Source organism: Opisthocomus hoazin, chromosome 20 (assembly GCF_030867145.1).
Source record: "Opisthocomus hoazin isolate bOpiHoa1 chromosome 20, bOpiHoa1.hap1, whole genome shotgun sequence".
Lineage (NCBI taxonomy): Eukaryota > Metazoa > Chordata > Aves > Opisthocomiformes > Opisthocomidae > Opisthocomus > Opisthocomus hoazin.
In genome coordinates, this window is record NC_134433.1 from 5,266,121 (window position 1) to 5,278,423 (window position 12,303).

General features: G+C 48.5%; 1 protein-coding gene across 1 annotated transcript; it reads right to left on the reverse strand.

Annotated features, from left to right (window-relative positions):
- Positions 1-384: 384 nt before the first annotated feature.
- LOC104334694 (1-acyl-sn-glycerol-3-phosphate acyltransferase alpha) lies at positions 385-5,867 on the reverse strand. The gene is made up of 6 exons (XM_009940357.2): positions 5,674-5,867; positions 4,178-4,311; positions 3,548-3,723; positions 3,170-3,265; positions 2,589-2,661; positions 385-530 (listed from the first exon to the last, which is right to left on the reverse strand). Exons 1-6 carry the CDS (start codon positions 5,856-5,858, stop codon positions 385-387), a joined length of 810 nt encoding a protein of 269 aa, XP_009938659.2. The 5' UTR covers positions 5,859-5,867.
- Between the last annotated feature and the right edge of the window lie 6,436 nt (positions 5,868-12,303).

The window sequence follows — 12,303 nt, forward strand, 5'->3', positions numbered from 1 at the left end:
CAGCCACTCCCCTAGGAAGGATGGCCATGGGCTATAGCATAAATGCCTCTACTCATTGGTTTGGAATAGGAAAAGTTGATTATAAGATACCCACAGGAAAAGTCTGGCTCTGCCTGTGGTCCAGCTGGAGAGAAGGTCTCAGGGTTACGATTACAAAGAAATGTTCAGCTACCCACCGTGCGCCTGGCCACGCAGGTAGCACTGTTCTCTGGGAGGAGCATGGCAACAATTTCACCACCACCACTTGCAAGATTTTCTTCCTCTGTGGATGTGTCACCTGCCTCTGGTATGTTGAGATTGCAGCCCATGGTTGTCTCTGCTTCCAGACCTTCTCGTGGTTGCCATGCCCTCCCGCTCAGCTGCTACACACACTGCTTCCCAGTGCTAATGGGAAGCCCCGTTCGCCATCCCCGATATATCCTGATAGGTGGCGAGCATGGCGTCACGGACCTGCTCAGTGAGCTTGGGAACATCGTCCGGGCCCAGGCCGAGGGTCTCCACTTCTGGGAGGATCTGGATGATGATTTTCCCTGGAAGAGTGAGACAGGAGGGTCAGAGAGGGAGGAAGGAAATAAGTGAGTAGAGTAGAAGAGCAAGAGCCGATATAGCAAAGGGATCTTTACAAACAAAGGAACAAGACAGAAAGGAAGGGAAATGCCCTCTTTCACACATCAACAGCTCTGCAGCAACTCAGCCCTGTCCCAGATGCACACAGCAAAAACCCAGCTCACAGAGACCACAAAAACCATAAAAACCAAAACGGTTGAATCTCTCCCCAGATACATCCACTGCAATGATTCATATCAAATAAGTTTTCGTAATGGAAAGACCTCAGGGTCTGTCTGGATCATGGCAAAGAGAATTAAGTGTCTGTAATACAACACATCCAAACCGGCCGTGCGCTGATCCATGTATATCAAATTCAGCAGAGTCCCTGCTTCCAGAAACATGCTTTGGGATGAGAGAAATTGCACCCAAGACTCCCTGTTTGGCCAAGGTCTGTCAGGTGGGAAGCACCTGAGCAATGGACTGGTGCGAACAGGAAGAATATACTGGGGTGCTGTCATCATGCTCTTCTGCTCTTGCACCTAGTGGCCCTTGTTCTGGCCAGTGCAGACAAGATGCTGCCTGCACAGACACCCACCTGAGGATCTGGGGAGTGTCTGTGTTACTTTTTAACTTTCTTGCATGCCCTCACATGTGTGCTAGGAAATGAGATCCAGAAGTGTTGCTAGCAGAGCCGTGCAAGGGAGGCAGCACAGAAGTGTAGAGAAGAGCTTCACAAAAGGAGAAGGCACGTTCCCTCTGCCTGCACATCTTACATCCAAAGCTAGGTCTGGTGTCTCAGGATCTGCTATGCTTCACTTGGCCCTACTGAAAAAGCTAAGTGATGACGGGGCTGTGCTGACAAGGTAGGTCTGTTGGGGCATAATGGACTTCCAGCAAGCACCAGACATCCTCCATGCATGACAGTGTGCACAAGCTGGCCACAGAGTTGGGCTTTCCAGAAGCTCATCAGCATGCCCAGAGCGACTGTGGACATGGCAAGCTGTCCTGACCTGCTCAAAACACAGAAATGTTTGCTATGTGTAGCAAACCTTCAGAATCAGCCCTGACAAAACTTCTGGGTGGGAAAAGTGGGGAGATAAAGGAAAAGTTAATTGTAGTTCTTTCTCCAGCTTTCTCCAGCTTTCTCCAGCTTCCAGAACCACAAGGCTTTGGTGTGCCCAACAGAGACAGGGTAGATCCAGCAGGTGAAAGATGAGTAGAAACAGACAATGTGGTGTTTAACATTTGCACCCACTCTCTCTTCCAGGTGTCTGCTTGTAAGGAACGACTACACCCAGGTACAAACAGTGGGAGGAAAGAGAATTTCAGGTGCAAATCCTCCCCTTAGGAAACAGCAGGGCTGGCTTGGGGGAGGGTGGGAAGTGGCAGAAGCCCATTTTGGGGTGGGGGTCAGGTAAGAAAGTGGAAGAACAGGGTAGGTTACTCTGTTGGAATTTGAAAGATTTTTTCTGCATTTTCCTTTTGAAGCCCATGACTTCTGTCTTTTTTTCCCCATAAAATTTATCAGTGACAGCAGAAATTTTTGTCACCATAAATGGATGAAACATGGAAAGAACAGGGTAACTGGGAGTAGACATGCTCTCAGCATGACTTTTCCTGAGCTCTATGTTTGCTTTTGGTCCCCAACTTTCCATGCACCTGCAGATCCAAGGACAGTGTGGTGGGGCTAGGGACAGGACCTGCTCCAGGACTCTGATTGTTCTCCAGGTTTCCTCACAGGGGTATTGGACAAGCTATGACAATGGACTGTACTTTTGCCAAGAAAGGTTGGACCAGATGATTCTTGAAGTCCCTTCCAACCTGATATTCTATGATTCTATGATTGAAATCCAAGGGGAGATGCAAAAGTGATGCCTGAAATCCCCCATTCCCTCCACTCTTGAGATGACAGAAACTGCCATTGTCCGACTGCTATCTCCACACTGCACATGGTCCTCTGCACACCCACCTCATGGCTCCCTCCAAGGACTGAGCTCGCACCAACACCCAGCCCGCTCTCTGCACCATGTCATCCTCACCTGGTGTAAATCTCTTCTCCTTCTGGCTGTAGAAGTCACGGTAGGAAGAGATCACCGCAGGAATAATGGGGACCTGGAGGAGAGGCAGTCTACTGTGAATCTACAAATTTCCACATTCCTCCCCCAAAAAGAAATTGAAGTTCTTCAGTGAATCCTGCACTTTACTGACAGTTATCCCAGTCAGCTTCATAGCAGGCACTCAGAAGGATATTTAGATCATTTGACTGTGTCACCCCACGTCCTCGCTTTTGGTTTTTTGCACTTTCTTCTCTGTATTTAGGCCAACAATGTATGGATTGCCAAATTAGTATGTACAGAAACCTCTTCAGCAGAAACTCCCCTAGGGCAGGTCCAGGGCTCTTGTCAAGGTCCCCCCACTTTTCTCCCAAGCAAAGTCATGAAGGTTTTTCACCTGTCCAAGAACCAGCCCCCTCCTGTGTCATCTGCAAGCTCCTGCCAGGCTCTTGGATGCATGCTTGATCTAAAGGGAAACCAGGGACCAGAAGGCAGATAGCCCTGTTTGCTGGTGGACCATGGTAGGCAAATGGGACCCCAAGGGGCAGGAGGAAGGTGGCTCTCACCTGGGCTTTCACAGCCAACTGGAAGGCTCCCCGTTTGAAGGGCAACATGGAGCCACCATGATTGCGAGTTCCTTCAGGGTAGATCAAGACACGGAACTGCATGAGAGAAAAGACATTGAGACAGAGGGACCTCCAGTTACTATTCTAAACCACCGTGCAAGTGTACTCCCCTGGGACTAATCTATCTGGTCCTGACCATGCAGAGACATCCAATTTCTACACTTCAAGCATTTCATGGACACACAACACACTGAACCCACCAGTGATGCTCTTAATCTGTTCTGCCCGGTGCCCAGCCCAGAGACAAAGATTCCTTTCCAGCCACATCGAGGTTCATGTTTTCCAGTGGCTCTTCACCAAAGAGTCCTCCCCACTCACATTGTCTTTGTGCAGGGAGTGTGCCACCTCTGTCAAGGTAGCGATAGACTCTTCCTTCTTCTTGCGGTCAATGAAAATAAATCCTGAAAGCCAGCATGCTAGGCCAAAAGACCCCATATATAGGATTTCCTTCTTTGCAACGACCACGCAGCGATTTGGTAATATCTCCGTCATCACTGGAAAGGGACAACAAGGACAGAACAAGTTGTCATCTGCACTTGGGTTTCCTCCAGATTTTGGGCTAGAGCCCTCTGCTCTGGGAGGTGCCAAGCCTGCAGCACTTATCCAGCTTCACAGGATCAAAAATTTGTTGGGAAAGGGATTCTGGGAGTCTCCAGACCAGACTTCTCTTGGAGGGGGACTATTGCTGACACCGAGCAAGAGCAGCTACAACACAGTTGTGGTCAACTGACACTCTCATCCCCATTCTCTTGGAAAGGATGAAGCCAATTTAGCTTGAAAATACCTGTTGGGCTCTAATATCCTGAAGAACAGCCCTGGCTTGGGGCTGGCTGGTAATGAACTGCCTAGCAGCCACTACTTCCCCACTGCGTCTGGCACTTGGGATTTCGTATGACCCTCCCCTACAGACAGCTGGGGCCAGGAGCAGGACGCAGGATCACCACATACCCATAACGTCAAGGGAGGTCTGGTGATTCAACACGAGGATGAAAGGTTTCTTAGTCCTGAGGTGCTCCTTGCCCTTCACAACTATCTTGAGCCCAAAGATGTATTTGAGTGGCAGGAATGACATGCGGAAAAAACTGGAAAAGAGGAGCAGTCATAAGCCAAAGAAACACTGAATTGGGTAAAGGAACCAAGCACTGTTCTTCCAAACCAACCCATCTCACAGACTGCTCCTGTGGAGTAGCCTGTTTCTCCGCACTCCTGGGTTTGTTCTGTGACTTGAAGAAAGGCAACTAGTACATGTTCTCAGCTCATCACTTCATTAGAGAAGACAAATAGCCCTGGTAGATTTTCTTCAAGCCAGGTTAGACCATGGCCTAGCAACTTCAGCTACAGTAATTCTGTGGATCAGTCACATATTAGATAATGTCCAAATTCCTAGTGCACCTGTACTCTACTTCCCTGCCCACCTGGCTGTATTATGAACACAGGCTGCCACAAACATGCCAGGCACCTAACTCTGCTATTGCCCGTGCTGTGGAAAGAGATGATTTTGCCTCTGGGTGACATTAGACTGCAATTCTGGTAGCCATATTTTAACCAATACTGCAAAAATAAAGAAAAGAATAAAAGTCAGGCACAGAAGTCAAGAACTGAAGAAAATTTCTTAAAGTGAAAGGCTGATGCTCAATGAAGAGATACAAACTCCCACTGCAGCATGGAACAACGAAGTAGTAGATCCTGCCTCTGCGGCACTTCAAGAGGCTGCAAGCTCTACGCTGCCGTGTAGCCAAGCCAGCTTCTAGCCCTCACTCAACCCACGCCCCAAGTTACTAATGCCCACTGCTGCTAATCCCACGCGTACGCCCAGCTGCACAGCCTCCGGGTAAGTCCAGCAGCTTGTTGCAGAGGCAGTAAGAGATGAAGAGATGGGATGGGCAGCAAGGGGACCATCTCAGAGACTGCCAAACCTGGGGACATCAGGCTGCAATTGCAGCCAAGGGGACATCAGTGTCAACGAAGGCCCTAGCACTGCTCTGTGGCAATGTCTGCTCGTGCCTTTTCAGGTGGGCATGGGCTCAGAATAAAGTTGAGAAAAAGAAGAGCACCTGCAGAGGCTTTCTCAGCACAGCTCAGCAGGGGAATGACCAGCCACATGGAGGAGGGACATATGGCTCTGAAGACCAGACAGGTGAGGTTTCCTGAAAACAGCAAGTTACTTTACCTGTGCATTACATCTAGTTGGCTGGCATTACCTAGTTTGTTGAATTTATGTCACCTTCCATATCCTTTCCTTCCACCATTCATTATTCTGTCTATCAACTCAAACACAATACTGAAACCCACATCCCTCCTCTGAATCACAAAGCCTGTCAATTCCTCACACCAGTACACAACTGATTCCCCCCAACTCCAGCGCAGCTCCCAGGACCCTCCAAAACAGAGCGCGAGTTGACTCTGTCAAAGCCCAGAGCAGAAAGAAGCCACAGATAACTTACTTGGAGTTTTCCACATTACGTCCACGCGGAATACTGAGCATAATAACCAGAATGCTTGCATTGAAGACCCACAGCTTATAGAAAACTTTCTTGCAGGAGTATCTAAATGTAGGTTTCACCTGGTACAGGACTAGAAGCGCGATGAACAGAAAAGTAAACGGGTAGTAAAGGAGAAAAAGCTCCATCCTTCCAGCCCAGAGTCAACCAGAGGAGTGTTGCACAGAGCAGCACGAGCACCCGATATTGTGAAGCAGAGTTTAGATTCCTTTGTGGGTGGCGCAAAGCTAGAACACTGCTCAGAGCTAAACTAACTGTGGAAAGCCGGTTTAGCAAGGGATCTCCAGCAGCATTGTGTGTAGGAGCTGTCTGGCAAGCAGGGGCAAATGTACAACAAGAAGGCTGCCTGCATACAAGGGGGGTGTGTGGCTCTGGGCTGGTAGAGCAATGACTGCTTGGAGATGCAACCCCCGTTCAGGGGGACTCTATGAGTAGGAACCCTGAGAACTTCTCAGAAAATTCTCAGTGGGAGGGAGCGGGATGTGCTGGACAGGACAGACACCAGGCTGTCCCACATTCTGTGCAAGCATTGAGCTTCACCAAGAAGTGAGCTGACTGCAAGATGCCCAGGAAATCAGAAATTAGCATTATGGAGGAGAGAAAGAGAAAAAAACCAGTGATCCTAGCAGCCAGCTCCTGCCCCACAAATCTAGGCATTGGAGGGACCACATTGAACAACTGGACATTCCTCAAGTAGAGTGGAAAAGTGGCAAAAGTGTCTAGACAAAAAGACAAACAAAGCAAGAGCAGCTGCTCCTGAGGTTTTCATGGCCAGAGGCAGGCACATGCTCAGACAGCGTTTGCATATACAAGAAGTAAATCAGGGAAACGCAAGTATACTCTGGGAGTGCTCCAGCTGCATTTCATCTCCTAAACTCACTGCATAAAAAGGATCTTTGCAACAAGTACAATGACAAGGCTGAAACACAAAAGCTTCATATTTCTTCATCTGCACAACAGACCTTGCTCAAGCGGCTGCCACTGAAGAGGAGTAACAACATCAAATTCCAGCCAGGACCGAAAGCTGCAGGTTCTCAAAAGGGAATAGTCCGAGAACCAATAAAACCACATTGTCACCTGCAACCTAAAGAACAAGGTCAAATCCCAAAGAACAGTAAAACGGTCAAGCCTCAGCAATATTTCATGAAGAAACTGAGGAAAGGCATGATAATTAAGAAAGGCATTGCCTGTGCCCCCTGATCATTTGGCTTAGCCAGGGACCTATCTTCTCCTGTCTTTTGTCGGGAAAACTGGAGGGAAGGGACTGCAGAAGGTCTCCCAAGGCTTCTCTGCAGCCACAGGAGAGGCAGCCAAAGCAAAGAGCTTTGGCCACAGCTTCCCTGCTGTCCCTGCACCAGCATGTGGAAAAGACGAGCACCTCATGGGCACACACTGGAGCCAGGCACTGTGACCCCTCTACGTGCGGCGCTGCAGAGACCAGCTCCCTTTCGGAGCCAGTTCGTAGATGTTAGCCATGGCTGCTTTGTGCTTATCGAAGGTCTAATCCAGCAAACAGTTACCTTCCTAATGCTTATTAACCTTCTTAATATCTCATCAGTGTCAATTATGGCCTTTTGCAATTGGGTGGAGGTTGATCTGATGTGCAACTGGTTCATCCTGACCTACCAGGAGAGACATTCCTAAAACGTAATGCCAGTGAAAGGCACTGTGAGAGGCTGTCCTGCAAGGGCAGCCGCAGCCTTCAAATCAAGCCTGCTGCTGTCAGGCTCCTAATGCAAGAGGAACACCTCACACAACTCTGCACGCGAAAACTCACTCAGAATTTCCAGGGACAGGGAAGCGTGAAAACAGGAACTCATCCTAAACCACTGAAAAGCTTTATTTTCAGCAATTTTCAAATACTTTCATCAAGACTGTAAGGAAATCATGCTTCCATAGTGTACAGCCCAGTACCAAACAGGCACCAAGCTGTAGCAAGTTGATGACTTACCCAGAGGAACACAGCAACCCTAAAATACAGCTGATCTACTGGAACACAAGATCCTGCACCCGAGGAAAAGACAGAAAAATGTCTCCAGCACAAATGGCGGTGCCCACATGGTGAAAACGAAGCATAACCAGAGGCCCCACATAAGCAGACTTACAAGTGTGAGCATCTCTGAAACGCCTGGTGTGGTCAGCTGTGAGAGGAGTGGCTCTCCATGTCACCACCTAACTGAGGAACAGCCAACATCAACTGGCCATCACCAAGCTGTTCTGTGCAGAAAGGTACCTCCGCACACTCAGAGCACTGAGAGCAGACACAGTCTGAAGAAGACATCAGATACGCAAGAGCTTGAAGCTAGACTCATGTTTATTTGGGGCTTTCAACAGCTGGTAAGTATCTACCACGAGCATATGGGAAAAGGCAAGGACGTAAAGCGATAACAAAAATGATGCCATTCCCAGCTCACGGCCAGCTCAAATCTAACAAAACATTTAGGCTCCAAACCCACAGACAGTAAAATCCTCAGCTGCAATCTTCTTCTTTTGCAAGGATCCCCTTCACCTAGATGCATCATGCTTCCATTTCAAAAGCAGTCAGGTCTCACCTAACCTGCAAGGCGTTTTCAGAAACTACAGCTCTAACTGTCTAAGCTCCTGGTTCCCAGACTAAATGTATCCATCCTCAGTCGACTCCCTTTCGCCCCTGGGTCTTTGCACCCTTTTCAGAGCCTGGCTCTATTAAGCCAATCTTACACAGGGAGAGGAGGGGCTTGCTCCTATCATCAGCTTTCATCATGCAGCTTTAACGACTCTCCTACTCACCAGCTCTGCTAAGTGATACCTTGGCCAGGAGAGAGAGGTGCAGGCAGGCAAGGTGATCTAATCTAATGGGAAAAGGCTACGAAAATTGTCTTGGTTGTGGCAAGCAAATGAAGGCTCAGGAGAAAACGGACTGCCAATATGGCAACGCTAGAGAGAGAGAAGAGTTGCTGAAGTTAAAGAGGACTGGATTCTGAAATGGGAGCAATTCCCCGCTGGAAACTGCTGGCACAAATAGCTCCACTGGAACAGACCGGGACAAACTATCAAAAGGCAAAGTTCTGGGGCTGCTCAGTGCCAAGCACCACATCAGCCACCCAGCCTTCAAAAGGAGAACAGTACTAAAGGGTACTAACTGAACAGTACTAACTTATCCGGAGCATGCAGTTACTACTCAGTTAAATAGAGGCATTAACATTGATATTAAAAACTTCAGAAGGATTCCAGGATAAATATATTAGTCATCAAGACTGAGGAAACTACTAATTATGCTCCGGCTGCAGCTCCATGACTAATCCATGCATCACTCAGTTTTATGAGGCAGAGATAAGCTTTGGATACCTACTTATGGGCAAAGACATAGCTTGAAATTTTCATAATGACAAGAGAAGAGTTTCTACAAGAAAATGTGTCCTGACTCCTGATTTCCATGGCATCCAGACATCCCTGACAGAGACATCATGCAACAGGCTAGAATAGCTTGTGCTATAGGACTTCACAGAATCACAGAATGGTAGGGGTTGGAAGGGACCTCTGTGGGTCATCTAGTCCAACCCTCCTGCCGAAGCAGGGTCACCCACAGTAGGTTGTAGAGGACCTTGTCCAGGTGGGTCTGGAATATCTCCAGAGAAGGAGACTCCACAACCTCCCTGGGCAGCCAAAGGGTTGGCGCACACTACAGCCAGGTGAACTGCAGGCTGGAAAATAGATCAATTCATCGCTGTTAGCCCCAGAAAAACTAAGGTGAGAAGGGACCCCTGGAAGTCTGCCATACAGCCAGCAACTCAGAGCAGGGTTAATGCCAAAACCAGCTTAGCTGGCTCAGGGCCTTGTCTAGGCAAGTTTGGAGAACCTCCAAGGATGGAGATCCCACTAGCTCTCTGGTCCCTGTGTCCGCATTGCACCACTGTCATGGGGAACAACAATTTTCTTTGTCTAATGGGGATTTCCCTTGTTGCAACCTGTGTCTATTACTCTCATCCTGTGTGCACCAGAGAAGAGTCTGGCTTCATAGCTGCTTATTAGGAAGTTGAAGACTAAAAACAAATCACCCCCCCCTTTCTCCTTTTCTGCAGGCTGAGCAAATACAGCTTCCTCAGCCTTTCTTTGTACATCACGTGCTCCAGCCCACTGACCACCTTGGTGGGTCTCCACTCAAGTGGCATCATTACTGGGAAGGTCTTAAGCAAGATGGACTCAGGATGGACATCCATTCCCAGCGCTGAAAGAGGTGGGGAGGCTGCAGGTGTGAAAGCAAGTGAACGCGAAGCCCCGACAGAGCTGGGAGGGAGAGCTGCATTTCTGAAATCTGCAGCAGAGGCTGAGCAGGGCAAGCCATCCCGTCCCAGCTCCTGCAGGCTATGTCCCCCATCTCAGTGGCTCCACCAGCCAGGCAAGGCATGCTCCAGGCAGTCCTACGGACAGCCCCGTCCTGCCGCGCACGCGTTTCCGTGGGTTTGATCAGGCAGTCAGCCTTTTCAGCTAAAATTGGAAAAGTATGTCCTCTGTGCTTAGTGCATGCAAAAAGATGGTGGGTGATGCTGAGGCAGTCATTTCCTCTCTCGTAAGTTAATTGCCGAAGTCAAAAGGCAATGAATGAGGCCTCGTCTGTCCCCGAGGGGCTGACAGATGCTGGAGGTGCACACATTACGGTTAGACAACCAGTACTAGAAAACTAAAGCCAGGGACTGAGACACACATCCCCCGTGTAGTCACGCATCTCACACCCAGCAAATCTACTGACTCCCTTGATGGAACCAGGAACTTACCCGAGAAACAGTGGGCTTCAACCCACTCCTAGGCCAAGCTCGCCTGCTTTCTGTCATCAAAACGTGTCCGGGCTTATGTCCACCAGCTACACGCCTGGGCGTTACGCAGCCCCAGCATTGCCCCCCCACCAAGTGCTGGCAGAAATAGGTACCTGTGCCTCATCGTTTTCTCTGAGGATCTCATGGGCACTCTTCCCGTTTTTGGGGTGATAAGGAAGAGATTATTGTCAAGTGTTTGTTGGAACTAAATCCCTCAGCCAGCCCCTTTCTCTGTGGGATATTTCATAACGCCACACGACACAGGAGTATGGGTCAGAGACCTCAGCAAGAAATACCTTCTGTCACTCAATATACACAGGTTTTTGGATCTGCTTTGTCCAATAGCCCCATACAAAACCTACCACCATGCTCCACTCATCTGTGGCTATTGCACCTTTTACAAAGTCTGAGGAACCTTTTGACCTCAGCTCAAAATTTTAGTTTATTTATCAATAACAGCAAACTACAAAGGAAGGAGAAAGCAGTTTTGATCCCTTTCAAAATGCTGACAGGACAAAGTTGGAGTAAGACTAGATTAGCTTTTACTTTCTTGTACATTAAGACTGTTCTTATCTTTGAGAGGACACATCTCATCAGCTCCACAACCCAGGGGTAAGCCACTCTGTCTCATGCCAGGCTGCAGGAATAACTTGTCACAGATTTCTGTCACACTAGATGGAGCCTTAGGCATTCTGGACTAAAAGCAAAAAAAAATGATGAGAAAACAGCTTTCTTCCATGTGGACAGTTTCTTCATTCTGTATTCAAGCATCACCTGAAACAGGGCATTTTAAACAAGTCTATCTGGGGTGCATGACAGCTACTGCTGCTTCACTCAAAGGTACCATGAAATTGGTAGATTGTCTCTGGATACTGAAGTATGTGCTTTTTTTAAAACAAAAAAACCTGGAGAGCAAGAATAAGCTGTCATTCCAATGCCCCAGTCTCTTCCTATGTAGGCTGGGAACTTTGAAAGGAGGATCCAAAACATGTTTTTGACAGTAAAGCTTACTGAAACCCAGTGTGTGTGAAATTGCCTAAGCCAGCAGTTGGTGTGATTTGGAGCCAGTCTCTGGATCACTCATTTTGCTTGGCTTTGTGATATTGAGGGATCTGCACAGATCTGTTTAGCCTGAAGAAGAGAAGGCTGAGAGGGGACCTCATAAATGCTTATAAATATCTCAAGGGTGGGCGTCAGGAGGATGGGGCCAGACTCTTTCCAGTGGTGCCCAGCGACAGGACAAGGGGCAACGGGCACAAACAGAAGCAGAGGAAGTTCCAGCTGAACCCGAGGAAGAACTTCTTCCCTCTGAGGGTGACGGAGCCCTGGCCCAGGCTGCCCAGGGAGGCTGTGGAGTCTCCTTCTCTGGAGATATTCCAGCCCCGCCTGGCCGCGGTGCTGTGCAGCCTGCTCTGGGTGACCCTGCTTGGGCAGGGGGTTGGGCTGGGGGACCCACAGAGGGCCCTGCCAACCCCCACCATGTTGTGACTCTGTGATTCATTAAGTTCTTTTATCACTGGACTCCATCTCACTGAAAAGGCTTCATGCAAACTAAACTGAGCAAATATCAGCAATCATGCCCAAATATTTCAGGCAGTAAAAGCATACACGCAGTTAAAAAAAAGAAAATTCCATCTCAGTAGCTTCCAAAGTCCAGACTTCGGGGGAATCCTCAATGTTCAGCATTAAAAGTCACCAGATACTTTTTCTAAGGACATAAAAAGTGATGTGTGAACAAAAGAGAAAAGCAAATGCCATAGTTCCCTGTTATCTTGTGTGA